The following is a 27,275-nucleotide window of genomic DNA, read 5'->3' as shown; positions in this document are numbered from 1 at the left end:
GTTTTTGAAAAGTGATACTTATATTGATTTAGTCATTTTCAAACTGATTTCTGAACTCACTCTCCTCCCCCAACTAATTTCATTAATTAAGCCTTGAATCAGCTTTATAGAAGACCAATACACTTACAAATAGACAGTCTCCAGCAAGAATGATATTCTAGAGAATCCAAAATAACGCAACATATTGGACATCACAATGAATATTGCCTTAAAGAATATAATGCCATGATATCATAGACCTAGATGGGATCTTGGAGGCTATTTAATCCAGTTGGGTGGTGCTACAGATAAAACTTCTTGGCCTGGAGTCAGGAAGACCCATTTTCCTGAGTTCAAATCTGGCCTCAGACAGTTACTTACTAACCATGTGATCCTGGGCAAGTCACTTTAGCCTATTTTCCTCAGTCTCCTCATCTATAAAATGAGCTAGAGAAGGAAATAGTAAACCACTGTAGTATATTTGCCAAAACAAAACCCAAATGGGGTCACAGACAGTTGGACACAAGTGGAAACAACTGAATAACAAAAACACATAACTTTATACTTAATTACATCCTTTCTTATATTTGCAGATTGTTTCACATTTGTTCCTTTACTGAAGTCTTACCATGATACCTCATCGGGGCATTCTAACCACTCTGAGTTTTCAAAGGCTTGTATCAGTAGAGTATGAGCTCTAGTAGATTCTGACAAGCTGGAAAAGCTCCAAGTCGAGTCCTGTTGGTGGACTGCATGTTTCTTATAAGGAGCAGAATAGATAAGTTTGAAGAGGTGAATCACTAGGTTAGCTACAGGGACAAAAGTTTAGTTTTATTTGTTCCTTTCACCATGGTAACTCTCAAAACAACTACCAAGTTACAGATAGAAAATAATTTAAGTCAGTGTCAGAAGTACCCACAATGATGAAAGCATAGATCTCTCAAGTATTTATATTTATTAATCTTGGTTCCTAAGCTTCCCTGAGAAGAGCCATAACTTGTAATTTTATTTTATTTGCCATACTAACTATTCAGCAAAGACAGAAAAGTTAAAAAAAAAAAAGAAACTAACCATTTTTACTAAAAAGAGATATGATGAAGCACCCAAGAAAATAAAAAAGAAAGGGAAACTGAAAGAAGAAAATGGGTCTTGATTGCTGATGTGTGTGCCCCATGCTATAACAAGGATATTAGTCTCAGCCCCAATTTGGACGTAGTTTCCTCGTCTGTAAAATAAGGAAGTTGAATAAAATAAGGGAGGTCCCTGCCAGCTCTAAATCTATGATACCATATGATTAAGAAGTTTAGATTGTAGGTAACTATATAAAGAGTCCAAGCAGATATTGTTAATGTCCCAACCAAATATTCCTCATCTCAAATTATTTAAAAAAACAAAACTCTTCAACCTCAACATTTTCAGCTTCAGAAAAAGTGATTAATGTGTGGTTCTCTTAGACCTAGCTCCATTTCTGTAAACCTCTAATTTGTTTGTTTATAATGGCAGAAGCTATGCATTCCACAGGGTCAGCATAGCTTTGAAAATGGTGCTGAATGTCATCTTGGGGGCACTGGCTTTCTGTTATCCAGCTTTGGTAAACATATTTGAATGTCCAATTAGTATTTAACTGCCAACGAAGAACAGAAAAACATGTTACTGTTGAAAGAGTTTTGAAAAAATGCAAATTATGAGAAAATAACTTGAAATTTTAAGATGAGAAGATTTATTTCTTTAACTGAATAAAAGAATCCCTTATGACACTTTTCAGAGTGTTTGCAACAAATTCTTAACAAACCTTTCAAAGATTATAGCAAAGAATTTTATCTCAGCCCTCAGGTTTTTCTACTTCCAGGTGCAAGCAGGTTCCAGTAATTTAACAATTTCAGAACTATGCAACAGATTCAGATGACAAAAATCAGGATTCTTGATCTTAGTGAAGGAGGAAAAATGAACTAAACCATAAAAATTGTATTTCTAAGTGCCAATTAGAACACATTACTATATATAGGGAGGGCCATTCTTGGGAATGTAACTTACTATCAATACAAAAAGTCCCCTACTCCCCCAGATATTCCTCTCCCCCCCTTCAATATTCTTCTCCCCCTTTCTCTCCCCCAGCCCCCACCCCAGTAGGTGACAGCTGTGCCATTTGCTTCTTGGTTCCCTCGCTCTCCCTTTCTTGCCTGAACTCCCATTCTCAGCCTCAGGGAAGGAAAATAGTAGATGAACCAAATCACCTTCTTTTCATTGTCCCAGTGAAGGAGAAAGGGTTAAGTAGTGGGGGGAAATCCATATATCATATATTATCGCCCACTCCCTTGCCCATTCCTGACCCAAGGATCTCCACTACTCCCTTTATTACTATAGACTTAGACTGCTCCATGTTCGCCATATTCAGAGGAAATCTACAAGTAACCTCATATGATAGATCTCATATCTATGATAACCTATTATCACAGAAAGTTAAGCTCAAAAGTATTGTCTTTGATTAAATGAGTTAAAAGCCTCCCATAGTGTAGCTAACCACAGAGGGATCAGAAATCTATATTGATTGCCCATTGTCTATTTTGTCCACGAAATTGGGATAGGGTCTAAAAATGATTCAAAGTAGTTAGGGTAAGAAGAGGGAGGCTAGAAAGACCGCCTAGAGCAGCATTGGCGAAGTATTGGCATGTGTGCCCCACTGGCACCGGGGAACTACTCTGTTCCCCCTCTTCCCAGCCCCTGAGGACATGTTTTACCCACCCAACTCCTCTGTCCAGCTGCCCAAAGAGAGCACTCCCTCTCTCCACTCTAGGGTAATGCTGGGGCTCACAGGCAGCTTCAAGTTGCAGTTTGGGCACAACTTGAAAACCTTTACCAATGCTAATCCAGAGTATCTTCCTCCTCAAAGAGCTTGCAGTCTAATTAGGGCAACAAGACAGATTTGTGAAATGTTTAAATTAAAACTTCAGAACAACATTCCAAGTTGGTACGTAATTATCAAGCAATGGTATAAACATTAAATATTGTGAGAGGTGGTTAAAAAATAGGGTATGTGAATTGAATTATTTGGGTAAACCCAGAGAGACATGAATTCATGCATAGTAAAGAAAATAGAAGAGCAGCTATGTGGCACAGCCTAGATTAAGGAAAACTCATCTTCCTGAGTTCAAATATGGACTCAGACACTAGCTGGGTGACCTTGGGCAAGTCACTTAAGCCTGTTTGCCTCACATTCCTCATCTGGAAAATGAGCTGGAGAAGGAAATGGCAAACCTCTCCAGTATCTTTGCCAAGAAAACCCCAAATGGAGTCACAAACAGTTGGACATGACCAGAAAAACAATAGAATGGGTTGAATGAGTTAAATAGAACCAGGAAAACAATAGGCACAATAAATACAGTTATATAGGTGGAAAAAATAATAAAAACAAAGCTGAATGCTGTGTAATTATCATGACCAGTCTTGGCCTCAGAAAAGAGATGAGACTATGGCTATGGAATGATGCTTATGTCAGATGCAGTCAGTTTATTGGTTGGTTTTGCTGAACTGTTTTTCTTTGTTAACCTTTGTTATAACAGAAGGCTCACTGGATAGAAGAAAGTGTGATGTAATAATAAAAGGCATCAATAAAGGTTGGGGGGAAGGGAGGACAGGGATCAATTCATGCTATGGTGACCTGGAAAGGTATTATGAAGAATAGAGAATTTGAACCAGGGAATTCTCTCCTTGGCTGACCATAAGTCTTGCCCAATGTCATTCTTACACATTTTTAGCTTGTTTAAAAGCCCTATTAGCTTAGCAAATAAATGTGCCTCCTTTGAATAAAATAAGTGCTTTCACCCCAGGATATCAGCTCAACCATAGAAACCAGCATTACTCCTTTAGTAATGATCGACTTGTGCTTCATGACTCACATTCTGATCTAGAATGACATTTTTTAAAGGGATATGTTCACATTGCCCTTCATTTTCCCTAAGAGTTCATTTTAGCCCCATTCTATAAAATCTAATGTCATTATATAAGTGAAAAGGACTTAGGGGGTTTGGGGCTTGGTGCTTATAAACCTTGGAATAAAATCTAGGTGGGGAGTTGGCAGAAGTAGAAAGTATAGAATAAAACAGTTCTGCTAGAATACTTTCAGGCACTTTCAGAAATATGAAACTATACTCACTACTAAACAAGATCATCTGCACTAGAAGTTCTGTTAACTGTGATTGACTTTTTCTTTTCCAACTTGTCATTTTATAGTTATCTACTTAATTTATGTTAATACGATCTAAAGTTCTTAATCATATTTCATTCTCATCTCAATCCTATACATTGAATACTAACTATGCCATTGGTTGGGATCTAGATTGGAAAAAAATAGATTATTGAGAATGATTCTACCTCAGTTTCTGCATCTGTATAAGGGCAATAATAGCATCTACTTCATAGGGTTGTTGTCGGGATCAAATGAGATTACAGATGTATTTTTCCAAACCTTAAAGTGCTGTATAAATGCCACTTACTATTATTATCCAAATGCGACCTATTTGTCAAGGCCTGGTTCAAATTATTCCTCCTCTCTAAAGCTTTATCTACCAATTCTGGCCCATTCTGATCTGTCTCCCATTTTTGAATGGTTCTTACAGACCTGAGGATCTTAGTGGTATGCATTAGTTTCATCACTCCCAACTAGATAATAACCCCCTTGAGGACCCAGACCAGTACTTGTCAGCTGATGGAAACAAGTGATAATGGAACATCCCTTCTGTTCTATAGCAGGCCTGGCCAAGTGGGACCCAGCAGATTTTGCTTCCACCAGCATGGCAGCAGTTGACTGGAGTGGCTACCCATACCTCAGTGCAGCATGCAACTGTAATTCCTGAGACTATGGCAGGGACCCAGCAATTGGCAGACTGGCGGTAAGGAGACAATTCTTAATGTTAAGGTTTAAAGATATTAAGGGGGATGAGTATGTTCAAAGTCAAAAGCATAGCACCTGCTACTCAAGAGTTGCTGAGCTCTTATATGCATGAATTTGCTATTTGCAAAGTGCCTTGTTTGGCAGAAGCACACAATATTGCATGATGAGACTTTCTTTTTCACTGACCTACTAGTTCAGCCTAGTACAATCCTTCAAGGTATTCACCTTGGCAAACTATATACTTAATTTAGTTACATTTTTGCAATTCTCTTTAGAAATTGTTTCCAAAGCCAACTTGATGCATAATGTCTCATTTTTTAAAACCAAAAATAGTAGTCAGAACCCATCTTATTCACTGAATATAGTTACAAATGGCTTTATAAATCTATTCTGAAAGACAAAGATTCAACTCACTGAAGGCAATTCCAAAAGAGGAATTCCAAAATCATTTTTGAGCCATAACACATCCTTGGATTCATTATATATGTATAGATGGAGAGAGAGAGAGAGAGAGAGAGAGAGAGAGAGAGAGAGAGAGAGAGAGAGAGAGAGAGAGAGAGATGTCTGTGTGTGCATATATTTATTTATTTATAGCCTACCAGACCCCTACTTGGGAGGAAACAGCTCTTACCTGAACATAAATTTTAGGATGCTTACTGTGAGTGATTTTTAAGTCTCATAGTCATGTAATAACTACATTTATCACATTTGAACCATATTTAACTTATCCCTAACACACATGATTAAACCATATTAAATTTATCTCTAATACACATGATTCCCCCCATTTAAGAAGAGTCTCTAATTTAAAATCACAGTGGCTTTGAGATTACTATCATTTCTATTTCCCTTCACTTCCCTACTCTTCCCTGGCCCCTCCAGCCTTCCCCACACCACTCTCCACTTCCATAGGAGTATGTTCTCCAAACTTTGCACTGCTTCTTAGCACCCAATATTACCTTTGCTTTTTCCTAGTATAGCTCTAAATAATCACATAGCAGAGAAGCTAGAGAGATCTTTGCATGGTTTAGGAGGTGGCACTAAATGATCTCTGAAGCCCATTCCAACTCTAAAAATTTTATGATTCTATTGCATATGCTAACTCTCCCCTTAGAGAGAAGTCCTTCTTTTAGTTTTTATTTCTGCCTCTTCATATTCTCTCCATAACGCTGGGCCAACTAAACAAGCAACAGTAAACCACCTTCCTTTTCACATATTCTTTCTCAGACTTTTCTTGCCCAAATCATCTTCAATTTCCTCTTTCTCCCAGTCTCTAATTGTTTCTTTGTAGAGCCTCTCTTCCACCTAAAATGTCACTATTTGCAAATAGCTAAAGTAAAAGGGGGAGATGAGTCTACAGGAACCACCTATTCCCTGAGAAGCCATTACTAAGTCCTCTTGACATTACTAGTGTTGAGGTACACAGGTCCCCTTTTTACCACAATCTCATCCACCTCATATTGACCCACTGAAAAAGACATGCTCATGCACACAACTTCATGAGAAATACAAATGCAATTTGCACATGCTCACTGCTGGCAAGTCCTAGGCAGATTTAAGAAATTGCAAATGTTTTATCTTCAGGTTAGGCTCCTAGTGTTTCTGTGCTGCCTCCATAAATTCTAGTTTTTGGAAGTAAATAGTTGTTTTTCTAGTATAACAACCTAATATATTATCTCTCCTGAAAACATTTACATTTTCAGAGAGGATTCTTCAGTAAGCCAATGTTGACTCCAATAGAAGAGATCAACAATATGGCTTTTCTGGGATTTCTAGAAACAACTCAAAGTCTTGGTGGGCAGCTTTCCCAGTGGGGGCCACATTAAATCAAAAGCAGCATTGATTCCTGCTGAGTAGAAGCCATATCCTTCACTTTTTCAAAAATCATCTTTACCCCCTAATTTTCCTAAGCTATAGTTTCCAAATTCCTCAGCTGTTATCTGAATCTGTTACTCAACTTTTTTCTACTTTTAGTTATCTCTACCATGGATAAGTGAGACAAATATAGTTAATTTCTACTTATTGTCCCTATTGCTGCCACTTTATTCATGTAGTCTTTTAAAATATATCCTTCTGGTTCTACTTATTGATTACACAGAGAGAAATTTTTCATCCCCTATCTTTACAGAAGTATTCCATAACCCAAGAAGTTAAAATATGAATGTTTATCTGTATACCTGTGAATAGAAGGCTGACCACATATGAAGAGTCCAGAGCAGAATGAGAGGGAAGTCTTGTGTACAGGACTGAAATCATCTTTACCCCACTTCTACCCCAGCTTTCTAGCTTTCCAACACACACACACACTTTGCTAGTGGGTATGCTACAGAGATACAGACACAGAGAGTAAATAAACCTGGTGTCAAGAGTCTCCTGAGCTATCCTAGGGTGAAGCAAAACAGGTCTTGCCCACCTGGTTCTCTCACAGTCTCACTTCCCTAGCACAATCCGCTTTATAACTACAATATTAAGGCCTGAGCAAAGATCAGCTGAATGATTTCTCCTCTCCCAGCTTCTATCTAAGCCTCTTGGTAGCTCCAGAGTGGGAGAAAGGTCAATGCCTTTGTTGGCTCTATAGGCTGCAACTGATGCTTTGCTGCTCTCGTAGCTCAACTGCCCAGCCACCAGGACTGTGGTAACTCCTAGTTTCAATCAGATTAGTCATTGTAGTGTCACTCCCCATAGGTGATGAAGATTAAACCATGTGGCATTAAAGAATACTGTTCATAGGGAGTGGTTACAAATATTATAACAGAAAGAAAAGCTACGAAGGTTTGGGTTATGTGAAAGTGATTTCATTTATATGGACTACTCACCATTTCTGCCTTAGTTCCATGCAGCATAATCAAAATTCTAGGCAGTCTCTGAGCTCTGTGTCTCATTTTATACTATCTACCTTTGTCTAGTCCCTCTTCCTGAGTTCTGTCCAGCACCTCCTTTGGCTCATTCTGAACAAAAGCCAGGCTGTGTAGTGGGGGAAACTATCCTCCCCTGGCCCTTCTTTAATGCCTTTCATACACATAGTGTGTTCCTCCCATTTGCTCCATTCTTTGTCAATTCTACATGAGTTGGAGGAAGCCCAGCAGATCTGGAGTCTGAAGATAAGATTTGAGGCCAGCCTTTACAGCCTTACCTCTATGACCCTGGGCAAATCCCTTCAAGGAAAAGAAAAAGCCATCAATTTTAAAGTGGAAAATAAAATAAAGAACTAAGGCCATCAACCCTGCAGACTTTGAAAGTGTCCAAATCCTTCTCAGCATCTCCTGATTATAATCATCTACCTAATCACCTTCCTCCAATTAAATCTTATCTTCAAACACCATTATTCAAGATAAATAAAAAAACACATTCCATTCCATTATCATTATAATTTAATTACCTATATTGAAAAGTTTTTCCTTTTTTGTCTTGCAAATGTGTGCTACTTTAGACACATGTTGGTCTAAAGAGTAATCTGACTGCTAAAATTATAACCGTTATGGCAAAGGAAATTATTCTTCTGTCCAAACAATTGGCCTTTAAAAATGAAATGTTGGGATGTAATTAGCTTATAATTTGGGGACTGGGGATATTTATAGCATTGATAAGGGTCAGATTAATTTCATTGTAAGTTATATCATGGAACTCTGATCACGGCTGTTTTCATTCTTTATTCCATTGAAAAAGTATTTTATTGACTGCCAGTCATAGAGCTGGACATTGAGAATTATAAATGACTTATTCCTCCAGAAGTTCACTATTTCCAGTTTTCATTGTTTGTTGCTCATCTACTATTATCATTTACTCAGAACTTTAAAAAACAAAAGTAAAAAAAACCATTATAAGTACCCATAATTTCCATCCCTATAGCTCCCCTAATTTGTCATCAGAGCCTACCAAACACATCTGGAGTTCTCTTAACAAAACAGGTCACTCTTTCTCTTTTGCAACAATACTTAAAATCTATCTCCTCTTTGAAATGTACATAATTAATTCAATCTGGCTGTGTTCACCCTCCCCCTTAACAAAGCACCTCCTTATCACTAGTGAACAGCTTTGTTATTCATTCATTCAATAAATATGAAGTATTTACCATGTGCCAGGCCCTGGGAATACAAAAAGAAACAAAAGACAATGTCCGCCCTCGAGGAGCTTACATTCTAATGAGGAAGACAACATGCAAACAAATACATACAAAGCAAGCTCTGTACAGGATAAATAGGATATAATTAAAAGAAAAAAGATACTGGAATTAAGAGGGATTTGGGAAGGCTTTCTAGGGAAAGTGGAATTTTGCTTGGGATTTAAAGGAAGCCAGGAAGGACAGTAGTCAAAATGGAGGAGGGAGAGCATTCCAGACATGAATGACTGCTAGAATCCCCAGGCTTGAGAGGTGGAGGGTCTTGTTTGTGGAACAGGTCAGAAGCCAGCGGCACTGGATGGAAGAATCTGGTGGGGAGTAGGTTACTGTAAGAAAGGAGTGAGGTAGGCCATGGAGGGCTTTGAATATTGAGCCACCTATTTTGTATTTCATCCTGGAAGTGATAAGGGGCCACTGGAGTTGATTGAATTGAGGAAAAATGTGATTAAACCTGCACTTTAGGAAAACCCCTGTAGAGGCCAAATGGGGGTGGACAAAAGTGAGGAGAGGTTTAGGGCAGGCTGAGCCACCAACAGGCCACTGCAGGGCTGAAGGCCGAAGGTGCGAGGGCCTGCACCTGGGTGGTGGCAGGGGAGGAGGGTGGGTGTCTTTGAGAGCTGTTGCACAGGTGAAATAGCCCTCCGCAAGTAGCTGTGCCCATTTATGGCTTGGGCTTCTTTGGGGCTGTGGCCCGCTCTCAAATGAGAAGCTCTTCTGGAGCTGAGGTAGAGGTTTATCACCGAGAGGACCTTGTGAGGCCCTGTAGGGCATATTAGAACTCCCTCTAGCACCCCCTTCAGGGACCCGCAGCTCTTCAGGCTGTGCCTGCTTCCTGGCCATGATATTGCCTCCATCAGTTGACCACAAAACTAGTGCAGTGACCACCCCTTGGTATTGTAGTCAAACCACTCTCTACAAGATGATGCTTCATTTCATGAAGAGCTTTGATTCAAAGAAATAAAATGCCGCTGCTTTCACTCTGCCCTCATAGGAACACGCACACTCACGGCAGCCACTACAACCCCATCATGCAGCAGCCTGCGCTCTTGACTGGCCACGTGACCCTGCCGGCGGCCCAACCCTTGAACGTCGGTGTGGCCCACGTGATGAGGCAGCAGCCCACTAGCACAACGTCATCACGGAAGAATAAGCAGCACCAGGCAACAGCCAGGTGCGTCCAGACGGAGGTGGGGGCGGGTTCAGTGGGTTTGGTGGCGCTCTCAGCTTTGATCTGAGGCCCCGAAAAGGGTCTGGGCCTGATGGGTGGTGGTGTCGACGGACCATAGCAGGCTCTGTAGGGGCATCAGTAGGAGAGAGCGCTCAGGCACCACTGGGAATGGGAGCAGCTTTTCCTGGGAGAACCCGGAACAGGGTCACCTGCTCTCTCCCTGAGATCTTCAACAAATTGGCATCTGGCCTTTGCTTGAAGACACCCAGGGAAAGAGGACCCACCACTTCCCAAAGTCAGCCCAAATTTGTTTTTTAAAAAATCTGTTGGTTAGGAAAGTTTCCCTTTCATAGTAGTAACAATAGATACCATTTTTGGAGAACTTTCAATTTAGCCAAACACTATATACTTTCTCTGTGTGAGGTAGGTACTCAATTATACCTAATTTACAAGTAAAGAAACTGAGGCTCCATGAGATTAAGGAACTTGGCCTTGGTCACACAACTGAAGTGAGACGAAGTAAGTCATCGATCAGAAAACCTGTTTCTCCCTGGTTCCATTAATTTGAATTTCTGGGTGGACTTGCTTTATGAGGTGCACCACTTCACAACTAATCTAAACTAGTCCAAACCTTCCTGACTGCAAATCTAGCACTATATCCACTACTACATTTTGCCTCTCATTGTCATAATCTGCCTCTCCATTATTCCTAGTTCTGCCTTTTAGGGTGAAAAGTCCACTTGTTCCAACAAGTCTAATCCATCTTCCGCATCTTAAAATATTTGAAGACAAACTCTCAGGTTCCCTTCCCCACTAAGCTTTCAATCTTCATGTTAAAAATTGTGAATGTTTTGAGTTTGCAAAGCTTCCAATCCAGTGTATCAAGCATTTATTAAATGCTAACCATCTGGGAGGTACTACTTGTGGAGGGCATAAAAACAAAAGCCAATCCTTGCCCTCCTGGCATTTACCTTCCACTGGGAAGAAACAGCATGTAAACAGATGAGTCTATACACAATAATTTGTGGAAGATGAGAAGAGAAAGCACTGATAGCTAGGACAATCAGGAAATACTTCCAAATGGGATGCTACAGAAGCTGAACCTTAAAGGATGCTTGGAATCTAAGAAGTTGGAATCTAAGAGGTTGGGTGGAGAAGGGAGTGCATTCCAAGCATAGGCATGTGCAAAGGCATGGAAATAGAAGATAGAATGCCAAGTTTGGGGAACCAGTTGGACAGTTTGCCTGGAATACAAAGTTCATGAAAGGGTAGTAATGTGAAATAAGCCTGGAAAGAGAACTGAACCAGATTATGAAGGGCTTTAAATGCCAAACTGTGGACTTTACTCTTTTTTTTTTCTTCAAAGTGTTATAGAGACATAACTAGTCTATCTTGGACTTGTGAAGCTAATTTGTTTACGTCAAGTTTAAGTATTTGTTCTAACAAATTTGGCTATTTTATATTTTATCTTACTAGATTTGAACCCTTGTTCTAGCCTACCAAGATTTAATTGATTTTTTCAATTTTCAACCATTTCTTTTTCCCCCCTCACCTCCCACCCCAATCTCCAAAAAAAGAAAAACAACTTGTAATAAATATGCACAGTCAAACAAAACATTTCCACATTGGCCACATCCAATAAAACATGTCTTATTCTTCACATTTAGTCTATCATCTCCCTGTCAGGAAACAAGCAGCATTATTCATCCTTGGTCCTCTGGAGTCATGGTTGAACACTGAATTGATCAGTGTTCCTAAGTCTTTGAAATTGTTCATTCTTACAATACTGATATTACAGTATAAATTGATCTCTTACATGTTCTCCTTTCCCTCTGTATCACTTCATACAAGTCTCCCTACATTTCTGTAAAACCATCCCTTTTATTATTTCCTTAAGTGTAGTAGTATTCCATTATATTCATATACTATTATTCCCCTTGTTTATCCCTCAATTGATGGGTACTCCCATTAGTTTCCAGTTCTTTGCCACAACAAAAAAGAGCTCTAGCAAGATCAATTTTTCCAGTTTGTGTCATCTGAAAATTTGATAAGCATGCCAATCTATACCTTTATCCAAGTCATTGATAAAGTCCTGAACACTACAGTAGCAAGGACAGATCCTTAGGGCTTTCCATTAAGGGTCCTCCCTCCAAGTTAATATCAAGGCATCAATCACTACTTTTGGGGTCTTGTAATTCAACAAGTTCTGAGTCTACCAAACTACTACCATCAATTCATATCTCTATATGTGGTCCACAAGGATGACAGTAGGGACTTTTTCAAATGCTACCCTGACATCTGAATAAATGATCTTTATAGAATTCCCTTGATCTAAGATCTAGTCATTAATCCTATAAGATAAAGAAATGAGGTAAATGTGGCAAGTTCTTGATGAAGGCATATGCATTCTTAGTAATATTACTTCCTCTTAAATTCCCTATTAACGAGCTTTGTTTTGTCTCTTCTAATCTAAAGATTATTCTCCTTGACAGAGAAAATAAATAATGGTTGCGTAGTAATAATGATATATGCCTGGTACTTTGATATAATTTAATAGTTGCCCTTTAAGATAATGCTACTTTCTGTAATTCTATTATTGTTGACCTGTCCACCTTGAGCAACAGTTCTCTCCTTTCTTTGATCATCTTTTCTCCAATGAAGCTTTTATTTAGTCTTTTTGTCTTTAGCATTCACATCCAGCTTCAACTCATTCTGAGCTTCTGACTCTATTCTTACAGGCCTTTTGTATTCATCCTCTGTATATATCTTCTGTTCATTTAAATGGGTTGAAGAATTCTCTGTGCCTCTACATTTGTGTCTTTGGATAGCTCCCCCTATGCTTAGATTCAGAAAGTCATCTGTACAAGGGCATACATGGAGAGCCATGGTTAGATAGCAGTTTGTGTGAAAAAGATTCGGGAATAAGGAGCAGCTAGATGGCTCGATAGATTGAAAAACAAGCCTAGAGAGGAAGTCCTGAGTTCAAAACTGGCCTCAGAACACTTCCTCATTATGTGACCCTGGGCAAGTCACTTAACCCCCATTGCCTAGCCCTCACCACTCTTCTGCCTTAGAACCAATTCTCAGTATTCATTCTTAGACAGAAGGTAAGAGTAAAAAAAAAAATCTTGGAATGTTAGTAGACTTACAAATCAAGGTGAATCATATGGTACCCAAAAATGCTGTGGTGAGTTTAGGTTGCACTCATGATATTAAAAATGAAGGAGTTGTAGCCCCACTCTATTTAGTCCTGGCCATTCCACATCCACATTGTATTTGCTTCTGAGCATTACATTTTAAGGACATGGATTAACTTAATTGCACCTAGAGGAGAGTCACCAGGGTGGGAAAAAGACTGGAGATGATGCTATATCGGAATTAACTAAGGATCTAAAAATCTTTAACCTGGAGAAAAGACTTAGAAAGGATATAATACCTGTTTTCACATATTTGAGGGGCTCTTATGGGGAAGAAAAATTAAAGTAATTCTTGGCTCTAGAAGACAGAACTAGAAAAAATGGTTACAGATAGCAGAGACCCAGATTTCCACTAGAGAAAACATCCTGACAATTAGAACCACCCCAAAGTTTAATGAGCTGTTTTATAACATGATAAATTCTCCCATACTGTTAGAATTTGGATGACTTTTTTTTTTTTTTGAGGATTATAAGTAAGATTCCTGTTGAGGGAAGTATTGAACTCAGTCTCTTAATTTCCCTTCTACCTCTTCAGTTCTGTGTTAAGCCTGAGCAGGTTCTCATTCCTTTCTCTTCTAGTCTAATTCACAGGTTTCAGAGCACCTTTGAACTTAGGTACAATGGAATCTCGGGGTACAGAGTATGTGATTGAGGTAAATAATTTAAAGGCTGACATTACTCAGACCTTAGCCCAGGATTAAAGTTTGTTCAGTCCCATCAATAATTTTCCTATTATAACTCCTTTTTTTTTCATCACATCTTCATTTAAACCCTTGAGATGAGAATTATATAACCTCTTCTATACCACCCTCTTCCAAGGCTGAAATATTCTTTAGCCTAGCCCCATTCTGACACCTGGAAAAACAGCATCCTTCCCCATTTGGGACAGATTAATTCCCTTTGTTGGCTCAAAACTCTTCAGTAGCCATTGACCCCAATAGCATTGTCAGTGCTCCCCTAGGTTTTTCCACAAGAAACCTGTTTTCATTTTAGCCCCTTTTTTGTACTCTTGGACTGGCTTGGTAGCTTTTAACTTATGCTCTCCTCATTATAACTGTTCTCGTTTTGAATTCTGTTCTTATCCTTCTTTTCTCTATCCTTGGGCTAAATGAAAAGGCTCATTCACCCTTAGATGTTGGACCTGCGTCCCCTTCGCCTTATCTTTTCATGTAAGAATAGGTAGCATTTTTTTGAGCTACCTTCTGGCCCTTTACTCTTGCTTTTCGGCATTTAAGACACTGTATTTATTTACATTTATTAGAAATCTCCAGCTCTTGATCTGGGTCCTCTCTACCAAGGCCTCATTTTAGCTCTGTGGAACCATCCAGTGACCGCACCCCCTCTTGGGGCATTTGTGCAGCTGACATTTTATAGTTGTCTCTGCATCGCTCAACCAGGAGCCCCAATGCCTGGTCTTTAATACTGATCTTAGACTAGCTTTCTTAGGTAAGCTTGGAAAAGTGACAACTTCTCTGTGCCTCAGTTTCTTCACTGCTTTATGAGGAACAACTCTCCTGTCAAAGATCAAATGTGTTGGTGTTTGTGGAGGTGCCTTCAGAAATAGAAAGGGCCTCCTCAGGATAAAGTGTGATGAACAACCAAATTCCTGTCCCTTGTTCCTCTCACTCCCAGACGCTTCTACCCGGACTGGGTTAAATCATTCTTAGGGAGCTTGTCATCATTATCACTAGGAACAGCATTCACACCCACTTTTCTCAAATTAAGTTTTCCAGGAGAAAAAGTAGAAGGCAGCACCCAGTGAGAGTTCATGTATGTTCTAGTGGAACTAAATAAGACCCAGAGGCATGGGACGGGCGGGAGTAGCCTGAGCCAACTAAAGGGAGAAAGATCAGCCTCCAGATCTTTACAGAGCTCCAGATTCTTGAGGCTCAAGGATATAAAGGCCCCCCATGGGTTGCTTTTCTTTGGTTGCTGTTCAGTACCAAAACTCAGTTTCTTTCTTGTAATTTCCGTGGTATAAGGGACTCCCAGTATGAAACGTTTCTTCAGCAATGCAGATGAACAGCTCCTTTGTGATTTAGTATGAAGAGTTTCCTCGGTCACTGAGAGCTTAAGTGGCCCTGCTAATATGGATCAGAAGTAGGATTTGAACCCAGGTCTTCCAAACACCAAAGCCAGCTTTCTCCGCCTGAGGCTCAGGGTGACAGAATTTGCCCAGGATCACAAAGCTTCTAGCGAAATTACAAAAGTATTCGTACTTTAGGTGATGCGTTGGGCCTACAGGTGGGACACTAAATAGATGTGGCTTCACCACTACCTACTTCAGCTTCTCAGCTGTAAAATGGGGATAAGGACATGTCCCTCCCAGGATTATCGTGACGGTCAAATGAGGTGATAGTTGTAAAGCACTGAGATCAGTATTTGGCATAGGTACTTAACGCTTCCTTTCTGGTTTGCTTCTTTCCTTTTAATACTTAAATCCAGAACATAAAGAAGAGAAGCCCCTGACCTGGAGTCCTAAGACTTGGGTTGGACACTTAGTAGCTGTGTGACCCTGGGCAGATCACCTACCTTCTCTGGGACTTGGGGGGCTCATATATGAAATTAAATGGGAGACTTGGACTTGAACTCAATGACTCCTCCTCCTCCTATTTCTCACTTGTAGCCTTATGACCCCTCATCTGTCTTATTGATCACCAAGCCTGGGACGGCCTCTCAGGCCTTGTACTAAATAGCCTGCTAGTTTGGGCATACCGAGCATGACTGCTCTCAGATGAGAAGCCATTTGACAGAGTAGAAACAGACTTCATCTAGCTTTTGCCAGCGGATTCCATTTCCCAGGGAATGTCCACCTATTAGACATTTCACAAACTTACAAATGTGGTCCATTTGCCTAGAATCAAAACTGTATATTGGTTCCAAGGCAGAAGAGTGGTAAGGTCAATAGAGGAAAAGTGACTTGCCCAGGGTCACACGGCTAGGACGTGTCTGAGGCCAGATTTGAATCTAGGCCCATCTGTAGGCCTGGCTCTCAATTCACTAAGCCATCCAGCTGCCCCCCATTCACCTACTTTTAAGACCAGTGTTTTAATTAAAACAGACTGAAAGGCAGGAATGATATTTCTGATGTAGTTCTCATTGATGATGTTAGGTAATAGGATTTAAATTTAGAAGGAGCCATGAGAAACTAACAAAGTTAACTCCTTCACAGTGCTAGTGGATTTGATCACACGGCCCAGGCTGTTTAGAATATTTTAAAAGAATCCTTTTATTATGAACTTCTTAATTCAAAAGGGTATATGATTTCAGTGTAGGACTCCTTCTACCGCTGCACATGTCCAATAGCTTAATCACCTTGTGGCCAACTTAATAGTAAAGAATCTGAGCCAACTTAGCTGGGCAGAACTTTAGACCGACTGGGCATCTGACATCAGGCCAGGCCCTTCCTGCTTGGTAGAAGCTGCCAGAGCTTGTATTTTCCTGACACACCTTTCCAGGTCTCAGGGGTCACCTCCACACCACATAGTGTCATGAGGCATCAGAGGAAGACTAGGAACATTTTGAAAAACAAGATGAACATGTTAATTATTTACATGAAGAAAAATACTTTAACAGATTAATAACGACAATAATATTTCCTTTAGTTCTTCCATATCCTCTCCCAATCTGTTTTTATTTACATCAATGTTAAAACTTAAAAACTCTAAAAAAAAAAGCAAACAAGAGGAAAAAATGTCTCCCAACCCAACAGAACTAAGTAATCAGAATTATTTGCAATAAAAATACTGTAACAAATTAATAACCATAATATTCATCTACTTTGTGCCCCTGCTTAATTTCTTTGATTTTCCTTTTACATCTTATATTTATGTAGTTTTTTTATAGACATAGTAAATGATGTATATGCTATTCTAGTTCTGTGTTCACCTCATGTTATTTCATATGTCTTTCCATATTTATTTATATTCTTCACAGTTGTCATTTTTTGGCACAATAGTATCCCATTATATTGACATATCATGGGGTTTTTTAACCATTCTCCAACCATTGAATTTCTAGTTTTTCATATTATAAATAAAGGAGTTGTAAATGTCCCTTTACTTTTAATTACTTCATTAGGGCATAGTCCTAGCAGTGGGATCTCTGGGACAAAGAAAATGATCAGTTTTGTAAATCATATTGTCTGCTGCCAGATTGTTCTACAAAAACGTTGCTCATTTGTAAATTCTGCCAACATTAATATGGCTGTACCTGTGTCTCTTCCAGCACTAACACTTTTTTGCCAATTTAATAGGCATGGAGTGGCGCCTTAAAGTTGTTTTAATTTGCATTTCTTTGATTATTAGTGTATTTAAATACTTTGTGATAATTCATGTTTTGTTTTTCCTCTTATTTTAAACATCAAATCTACTTTGACAATTTATCTATAGATAGTAGTATAGATAGAGGTAGACTTGTCTTATAAATGTGTCGGTTCATTGTAGATTGTGAGTGTCAGACTTGTATCTAATATATTTACCATAGAGATTTTTTTCCTACTTTATTGATTCATCTCTGTGGTTTTATCATTTTTTCATTTTTATATAGCCAAATCCATGTACTTTGTTCCCAATAATCACTTTCATTTATTTCATAGATAAGATTTTGTCTCTCCTCCACAACTGAGATCATTACATTAATCATTTTTAATTTTTTAACTTTATCTCCTAGACTAGCTAGAATTTATTATATATGGGCAAGGTATGAAATTAAATTCCTACTTTACCATATTGCTTCCCAATTTCCAAACAATATTCATTAAGCAATGATTCCTTTCCTCAACATATAATATCTCTAAATTCAACATGCATTATACATATCTTTTCATGTAGATTTAGTTCTATATTTGGTTCTCTTTCTGTGATCTTTGTTCTGCTCCATTGATCTATTTTTCTTAGTACTACATAGGTATTATAATTACCATTTTTTTGATGAGGTTAAAAGTCTTAACAAAGAAAATTCTCTTTTATCACTTCCCTCCCCACCAGAGCTCCATAAATTCTTTTCCCCTTTGTTTTTCCATATACATTTTATAATTTTATCATGTTCTATAAAGTAGCCCATTGATAGCTCAATCAGTATTTCAATAAAACTAACAAAGGTATTGACATTTTAATTATATTGACATCCTATACAATGTCCTGTGCTCAAGAAATATCCTTAATATCCTTCCAGTTCAATTCCATTATTTCTGCAAAGTTGTTCAGTAACTATCTTTTTATCTACCTTTGCAAGTTAATATCCAAATACTTTGCTTATTGCAAATGGAGTTTCCTCTTTTTGGTTTTTCCCTGTCCTTAATATTGCAAATAAGATCTGATTCTATTTGTTTTTTTCTAATCTTGCTACCTTGCTAAACACATTTTTATCTCATTTAAATTTTTTGTTCAGTCCCTCAGATTTTCTACATTGGTTAATCAGAGTTATTTATTAATTACATTCTAAGAACATTAACAGAGAATTAGTCAACAGTAACAGTTCATAGTGAAAGAAAAGGAAATAGCAGCATATCCAGTGGCTGCTAAATAGAAAATTCATCAAATTGCATTGATTATCTTGAAGTATTCTAAGGCTTCCAGTTCCCTGGTAGTCCTTCAGCAAGATGTTGAGAATCTCTACAGTCAAGGTGGATTCTGGACTAGACGATCTCTTATTCTTGGTTGGCATTATTTTCTTACTAGCACAGATAGGTCTATACATATCAAAGGTTGGTCTGGGGGAAGCAGGAAAAAATTATTTTTACCTGAAATGTAAAAAAAAAAATCATTCTTTTCCTCCCCCTATTTTAAGTAAGCGAGATTGCTTAGTCCTTTCTTGTCATAAACAGTTGATTAGATCAAGTGTAGATCAAAAAAATTTTAGTAGCGGCCATTTCAGTATACCTAGTTCGCAGCTTTCTCCTCCAATTCAGATTGGAAAGGAACAGACCAAATTGCTGATGGGCTGTGCCCTACTGTTCAGATGAATCCACCAATGATTCTGTCCCCACCCTACAGTTAGCATAGAGTGGTGGAGAGAGCACGAAGCTTAGAGTCAGGAAGATCTGTGTTAAAAACCCACCTAAGACACTTGACAGCTATATGACTGGCAAGTCACTTAACCTCTCAGAGGTGCCTTAGTGTCATTGCCTATAAAATAAGGAGGTTTGACTCTGTGGCCTCTGAGGTGCTTCCAGCTTTAAATCTATGAACCTAGGACCCTGAGAAATGATCCCAGAGAAACCCTCGCCTTAGGATCAAAGGCAACAAGCTCCAAATCCATTCCAATAAAACAAGGAAATCTGTTTAAAGAAGCTAACAAGTGACGGGAGGAGGGGATTTTTAAGATCACATCCCTTCCCAAAGAGAAATAAAGCTTACTTAAAAATCGCCAGATTTTCAGATCACTGAGTGACCCATTGGACAGAACCCTGGGCCTGGAGTCAGGAAGATTTGAGTTCAGACCTAAACTCCGTCACTTGTTATGTGGCTGTAGTGTTCCATGGGGTCATGAAGAATTGTACACAACTGTACAATATCAATAGAAATGGTGGACGGAAGGGGAGATTTTAAGATTACATCCTTTTCCGGGGAGAAATTTAAGGCTTACTTAAAAATCGCCCAATTCAATATCTTAAAGTATAAAGACCTAAAATTCACCAACCGTTTACTAAGTAATGACTAAAATACTAAGGGTGACAAGGCTAAATAAGACATTGCTCCTGCTTTCAAAGGAATTCACAGATTTGAGTGTGAGAGGGAATCAAATATACAGATAACTGCAAAAACAAAAAACTGATGAATGACTAAGAAAGATCTAGAGGGCACAGCGCAGCCATCAGTCAGGAAGACCTCAGTTCAAATCCTGTCATTGATACCAATTATAATGCAGAGCAAGTCACTCAACCTCCATTTACTTCAGGAAAATCCCTAGAACTTAACTCTGAAATCATAAAGATCATCCTTGTATTTTGGTGGAGAGAGTAATCACCCTATAAGTCCTCTATGTTGATGAGCATTTAAGAAAAGTATCCACAAAATAGTAGGCAAATTCCAAGAAACAAGTGAACTTTTATGCCAAATGCAGAGGGAATCTTCATGGAAAAGGGAGAATTTTTGTATAATCTTGGCAGGTGGAAACACAAAAAACAAGTAAACAAGCCGTCTGAGACCGTAAAAACAGAGCTAATTTTGGAATCAGAATACCTGGGTTCAAATCACAATTGTACTTTTTACTACTTGCATAAATTGGGGCAAGTCACTATCTCAGCTTCCTCATCTTTAAACTGAGAATTCGTGATGGCTTCTCCACAGAACCATAAAGACGGCAGGAGTAGTGTAAGATAGAACCAGGAAGAATGTGTATACATGAAGGAGGCTGAACTAGACTTTCTCTCCAGGGCACTTCCAACATTATGATTCTCTAAAATACTCAGTATGAACTTCTATGTTGTCCAGTTCCATCCTCTCCAATAAGCCAAATCTTGTACTTCCTTCAAGGTGTTGTTCCCAGTTTACCACATCAGAAAAGCATTCTCTGAGAGGGATGATTTTCAGTTAATGACAAAAAAAAAAAGATAATTTTTGTGCAGCTGTGAACTTTGAACTTTATTTTATAGGCAGTGGGAAATTACTGAAGGATTTTGAGTGATAAAGTAATCTGATTAGAATTGTACACAAATAGTTTTTCTTGTATCACTGTGAGGGATAGAAATGGATCGGGGCAAGACTAGACGTGGGGAAATGAATCAAGTTACTACGGTGGTTGAGGCCAAAGATAATGAGGGCTTTGATCGGGATGAGCACTTTGATAATGGAAAGGAAGGGACAGATGGAAGAACTATTATGGAGAAGACCCTGCAGAACTTGACAGCTCCTCAGATGTGGAATAAGAGAAAAGTGACTCTGAGATAGGATTTTAAGCCCGGTCAACTAGAACAATGAAATCTTTAGAAAAAGATGCTGTTCCCCAGCCTTGTCTCTAAGTGTCTGTGTCTGTGTCCTTCCAGAAATGTGTCAGCCTACGAGGTTTCCTCCTCTCAGACCATCACGTCCCCTCAGCGATCCAAACGGGTCAAGGAGAACACTCCTCCCCGCTGTGCCATGGTGCACAACAGCCCTGCCTGCAGCACGTCGGTCACGTGTGGGTGGGGTGACGTGGCTTCCAGCACCGCCAAGGAACGCCAGCGGCAGACAATTGTCATCCCTGACACCCCCAGCCCCACGGTCAGCGTCATCACCATCAGCAGTGACACCGACGAGGAGGAGGAACAGAAGCATGCCCCCACCAGGTAAGGGCTATCCCCAGATGGGTCTCTTTGCATGTGGAGAGAGAAATCTAGGTGAAAACAGAATCTTTGAGGCTCATCTAGATCAGTCCCTCATAATCAGTCAGTCAACGAACATGTATTAAGTGCTTGTTGTGTACAGGTGCTGCTAAGAGGCTCTGGGCTTACAGAGACAAGATGCTTATAAGCCTTTTATTGGGGAGACAACACACACAGCGAGGTAGATTCAGTCCGGCATAAGGTAGGTAGCTTGGGTGGGGAAAAGAGGAAGAACCTCAGCAGAAGGTGGTCCTCGAGCTGAGCTTTGAAAGAAACTGGAGTTCAGAGGGGCAGAGGGGAGGAATGGAACAAAGAGGCCGAGAGAGGAGATGGAGAGCAACAGCCAGACCTCTCGGACTGGGGGGCACACAGAGGCTGTGACTGACACCTACCCCAGAGTGACGGAGGGTCACAAATGTTTGCTCAAATTCTGATGAGAAAATTGTATGCGGTGGATCGTCCTGAAGGATGATTGTCACAGAATCAAACAATAGTCTTTTAACTCCAAATGGTTCCAAATCAGTGCCTGACTCCATACCCTGATGGTCCAGGATTTTCTTTTACTACAGTTCCAGGTTCTTTGGAATCTCTTATAAATGTCTAATGAAGTACAGATTTACCTTCTCTGAGGATCAGACTCTGATGAGGTCTTGCAGGCTTCCCATTGCCTCTTCACCAGGGTCTGTAACACTTTATTCGAGGGACGTAATAATTCACTGTGCTCCTTGTTCTTCCTGGGAAAAGAAGAGCATGTATCTGCAGAGCTGAGTTAGCGCCACCGCCACAGTCTCTTCTCCCATGTATTCACGTTGTGCAACAGTAAATTGCAGTTTCTGTCTAGGCTGGTGCACTAATGAGGCTACTAAAATTCGCTAAACCCTGTTCATCTCTCTCCCCAAACCCTGCCCCCCGTTCCTTATGGATTCTCAGTGAAGCCTAGCTATTGATACTTTATCAGGCCTACTTGTTGTATCTTGTGAAGTGAGAATACGCCTCAGGGGAGGTGTGTGCTCCACTCTCAGACCACAAAGCCAGTAAATTAACAATCAAGCATACATCTTCTGAGTGGATATAAAACAGTAACATCTGTAGTCATACTCAAAATATTAATTTATTGTCAGATACAACATTATAATCATGCTCCGTTAGTAGTCACATCATTTTGATTGGATAATAAATGCTCACTCTTGTCATTCATCCATCATTACAGAATATCACAGTGATTGGCTAAAACGCACTTGGGCTATAGCCGCCCCAATGTGGGACCTACCAATTATCTGTCACTCCTAAAACCAAGCCAAGCATGTTTATTTATGGCCATCCTTGCCTTCCCACAATAGAACCTACCCCCAGACCCCTTTTCTCTTCAATCCTGATCTAAACGAAGGCACATCCACTGATTCTAGAACGTAAGCTTCTGGCATGCTTCTCCCTTTCCCCTCTGCCAAGTCTCCCTCCTGATTAATCCCTAGGGCCCACCGACCTGGTTATGGGCTCAGTTCCAAGGTGAAAGATTGCATCCCTCACCTTGATTAGCTTTCTCACAGATAAGCATCATTGTTTACAATGCGAAGCACACAACTCTATGTAATCTGTGTGCACAACTAGAAAATAATAGAATAATTCAGCAGAATCACACACTATCCACTATAGCTGGAAGGAATCTTTGATTCCTTGATTGACTTAGTCCAATACTTTTATTTTATAAGCAAGTAAACTAAGGCCCAGAGAAGTAATATGACATGTCCAAGGTCTCCCAGGCAATAAGAGGGCAGTCCCAAGTGGGTCTCCTCTCCCCCACATCAGATCTAGGGCTACTTACACTACAGTAATGATTCTCCTCATCCTCTAACTGATGAGCAGGGTAAAATTAATCTGCCTACCATATGCTGCCAGCAAGATCTAGGTCAGTCAGAAAAAAGGGGTGATGGAAAGAGGTCAAAAGAAGACAGGGCTGGGTCAGAAGATAGCTGTCAGAAGCAGGAAGAGGCAATTTGTTGGATTATTATTATTCATCAGGAATTAAACCAAAGGTCAGGAGAATAGAGTTGCCAAGTCAAAGAAGGCAGTAAAAATAGGAGTCAGTGGGTAGAGAGCTAGCTAGCGTATGTCTAGAATAGGAATAGGAAACACACTACTAGGACAAACTAAAAGGAGCTCAAGAAGAGACAAGGCAATAAGCTCCAGAATAGCAGCTAAAGGAATTTTGACAAACATGTGCTCTAACAGAGCATCCATCCGTGCTCCTTTCTAGCTGAGATCTGTGTGTACACTGCCCCCTGGTCAGGCAGTTGACAGGCATGAGAAATGACCAGAACTAAAAGTCAAAGCATACATATTCTTCTACATTAATCTTAAAAGCAATAAACATTAAAGTGATCATAATCTTCCTGTTGCTGCCACTACTATTTTCCCAGTCACCCAAGCACAAAACCTTGTATTCGGCTTTCTCTTTTCTTTCTGTCTTGCTCCCCGACATTCTTCTAGTTGCCAAAGCCCGTGTAGCTTTGCTCCATCGTATCCCTCGCCTCCATCTCACACTTTATCTCCTCTCTTAACGAACAAGTTTAACTTTACCCTGCTCAGAGCCCTTCATCGTAAACCTGTTATCTACAAGATGAAATAGAAACACCTTATATCTAAGGCCCTACCACGTATCACTTCCCTTTCCGACTTTGTATTCCAACCAAGCTCACTGTTCTTTGATCTCATCCTATTCCCCCACCCACCCAACTCTAGACACCTGTAAGAGCAATCTATTACCAGGACTGATGGCACACACCTATGATCCCTGTGACTGGGGTAGCTGAGTCTAGTAGGTCACTTGAACTAAGGAGTTCTGAGCTGGAGTTGGGATAAAACCAGTTGGGTGCCTATATACTAAAAATGGCGCTGATGAGAGTGGGAAGCCACTAGGCTCCCCAAGGAGGGACAACCAGCCTAGGTTAGAAATAGACAAGTCAAAATTTCTGTGCCAGTCAGTAGTGGAATTAATTCGCCCATAAGTGGCTACCACACTTCCAGACTGGATAAATCCCAGTTTCTGCCATCATCCCACCCCATCAAAAAAGCTGTTTCGAAATGAGTAAATAAATGTGTGTGTGCATATGTGTATACATACAATGTATACATGTATATCACCTATTCATGGAAAATGCCCTTCTTCCTTATCCTTGACTATTAAATCTTTCATTTCTTTTATGGTACAAATCAGATGCCACCTCCTCATAAATCTTGTTGGATCTTTCCTATTTGAAAATCCTCCTTCAAATTTCCTGGAGTATCCTTTCTGGATTCCCTTTCTTGCTTCCATCACATTTTCCCTCATATTATACTGATTTGTATATATGTCTTATCTGCCCATTAGGATATAAATTCCTTGAAAGTAGGAACTGTGTTAGATTTGATTTGGGATTTTTAATTTTTGTGTTTCCATAGTCTTGCACATAATTTATTTGTTGAACCAACTTGAAGTTGGAATGTTTAACAACAAGTAAGGACCTTGATGTATTTGGCACTTGAAAGACTAGAAAAATAAACAATGAAATATAGTACTTCTAAGAAGAATGTCTGTAATTGAAGATTTCATGCTTCATTAAAGGGGTAATAGATTATGATCCCTGACCAGAAAAAATTAGAGCAAGCCACAAGCCATAGATGCTGGGATCTGTATGCTGGCCAGAGACAAAGGGGAAAAGAGACTCTACCAGGTATTTAAGGTTCATTAAGTCGTCTGGTAGTATCTGCATGTTATTTGCAAACTCCTGTATGTTCCTCCTACTTGTAATGTCTGAAATTTTTGGCCTTGACTTAGCTAGCCTGACTATAGTTTTTGAGCTGGAGGAGACTTGAGAGGCCATTGAAAGCAACCACCTCATTTTATAGTTGAAACCCAAAAGTTGACATGATTTGTCCAGTTTTACATGACCAGCAAGTGTCTGAGTTGGGAATTGAACTCGGGTCTTCTTAACTGACTTCACTGTAGCCCATCTAGTATGATGCTACCTCTCATGGTCTCCATTACTAACTTTGCTTGCTAATCTAATTCTAAGCTCCTCTGTTATTTCTATATCTGCTGCTCCCCAGATCCCATTCTGTGCCCCCATCCCACTAACCCGACTTCTGATTTCAGGAGCATCCTCTGCCCCTGACAGGTTTTCCAGTCCACCATGTCTGCTTTTCCACAAACAACAGAGCCCTCTGCACTGCTGATAGATGCTATAAGACTTCAAGAAACACAAAGAGGCAAATGGATGGCTCACATCCACATACCTTGGCACTCCTTTCTGTGCAAGACTCTCCCTGAAAAGCTTCTTGCAATATCTAATGGGCTAGCCCTCCAGAGCCTGGTCTTTTAAACCTAGCCCTAAGTAGGTAACCTCCATTAGAACTGGAACGCTCCCTTTGGGGCATGGACAAAGCTAGAGAAGTCTTATTAGCCAGGATGGCTTATTTAATTATATAATATATATATCTGGCATGAGACTCTTAGGGGACCATCTTGAAATTATACCCAGGGACATTAGTCTCTCCCCACATTTTAGAATTCTAGCCCCTAATGCCGGCTCTCAACTTGTCTAATCATATGATCCAGGCATACTTGCAACAGGGACTTGATGATGTTTAAAATCAGGAAGATTTAAAATCTGATCTAATACAACTCCCTCACTGTGCAAATGAAAAAATGGAGGCCCAACAAAGTTAATTTATGTCACAGATAGAAAGTGGTAAAGCCAGCATTTGAACCCAGGTCCTTATGACTAAATTTGGAGGGGTTTCCACTTTCCCATGCTGCCATCCCCCCCCCTTATATTATCACCAAACTTGTCCTGAGGCTTTGCAAGTGGGATCCTTCCCACCACCTACTGCAGACATCATCATTCAACCAAAACTGCTGTCTCTGAAGTGACTAACACTCTTAATTGCCAAATCTAACGACCTTTTCTTAGTCTTCCTCCTCCTTGACCTCTCTATCGTCTTTAACACTATCGATCACTCTTTTTTCTTGGATAGCTTCTTCCGTTTTGTGACGGTGCTCTTCACTCGGCTCCCTTCCTTCCAGTCTGACTGCTACTGCCCAGGCCCCTTTGCTGTAGCTTCGTCCAGCTCTGGCTGCGGCCGTCCCTCAGGGCTCTGCATTGGGCCACCTTCTCCTCTATACTACTTCACTAGGTCATCTCATGCTCCCCAGTTATCACTTGATCCTTTGTCATTTCTGGGCTGCTGATTCGCAGATCTGCTTCTGCCGCCCTAACCTTTCTGCTAACTTTCAGTTTCACCTCTTCTACTACCTGAGATATCTTGAACTGATGTACTGCACACACTTCAAATTCAGAGTATCTGATGCAACTGAAATCTTCATCGTTCCCACTAAACTCACCTCTCTGTCTAATTTCCCTATTGATGTTGAAGGTAGCGGCATCCTCCTGTCTCCCAGGCTCTAAACCAGGCATCATGCTTGGCTCCTTACTCTCTCACTCCCCTGTGGCCAATCTAGAGTCAAGGCCTGTCCCGGGCCACCCTCAGAGCAGCCTCGTACAGATTCAGAGCTAGCAGGAACCTTAGAGGTCATCTAGTCCATTCGGACCATTGTTTTGGCTTCCGATTCAACGTTT

The 27,275-nt window shown here is 40.0% G+C and overlaps 1 protein-coding gene across 9 annotated transcripts in view; it reads left to right on the top strand.

Moving 5' to 3' along the window:
- The window catches only part of HIPK2 (homeodomain interacting protein kinase 2), a 261,143-nt gene that overhangs the window by 208,385 nt on the left and 25,483 nt on the right, over window positions 1-27,275 (top strand). For 7 of the 9 annotated variants that reach the window (XM_056799787.1, XM_056799779.1, XM_056799781.1 and 4 more), the window contains 3 exons: window positions 4,726-4,868; window positions 9,982-10,161; window positions 21,343-21,624. In XM_056799787.1, coding sequence (XP_056655765.1) covers window positions 4,726-4,868; window positions 9,982-10,161; window positions 21,343-21,624 — 605 coding nt within the window. The remainder of the gene's footprint in view (window positions 1-4,725; window positions 4,869-9,981; window positions 10,162-21,342; window positions 21,625-27,275) is intronic. The other 2 variants (XM_056799788.1, XM_056799780.1) reach the window with 1 other exon arrangement.

This window comes from Monodelphis domestica, chromosome 5 (assembly GCF_027887165.1).
Source record: "Monodelphis domestica isolate mMonDom1 chromosome 5, mMonDom1.pri, whole genome shotgun sequence".
Taxonomy (NCBI): domain Eukaryota; kingdom Metazoa; phylum Chordata; class Mammalia; order Didelphimorphia; family Didelphidae; genus Monodelphis; species Monodelphis domestica.
Note: the sequence above shows the minus strand (reverse complement) of the source record. Positions and strands in the feature narration are given on the sequence as shown.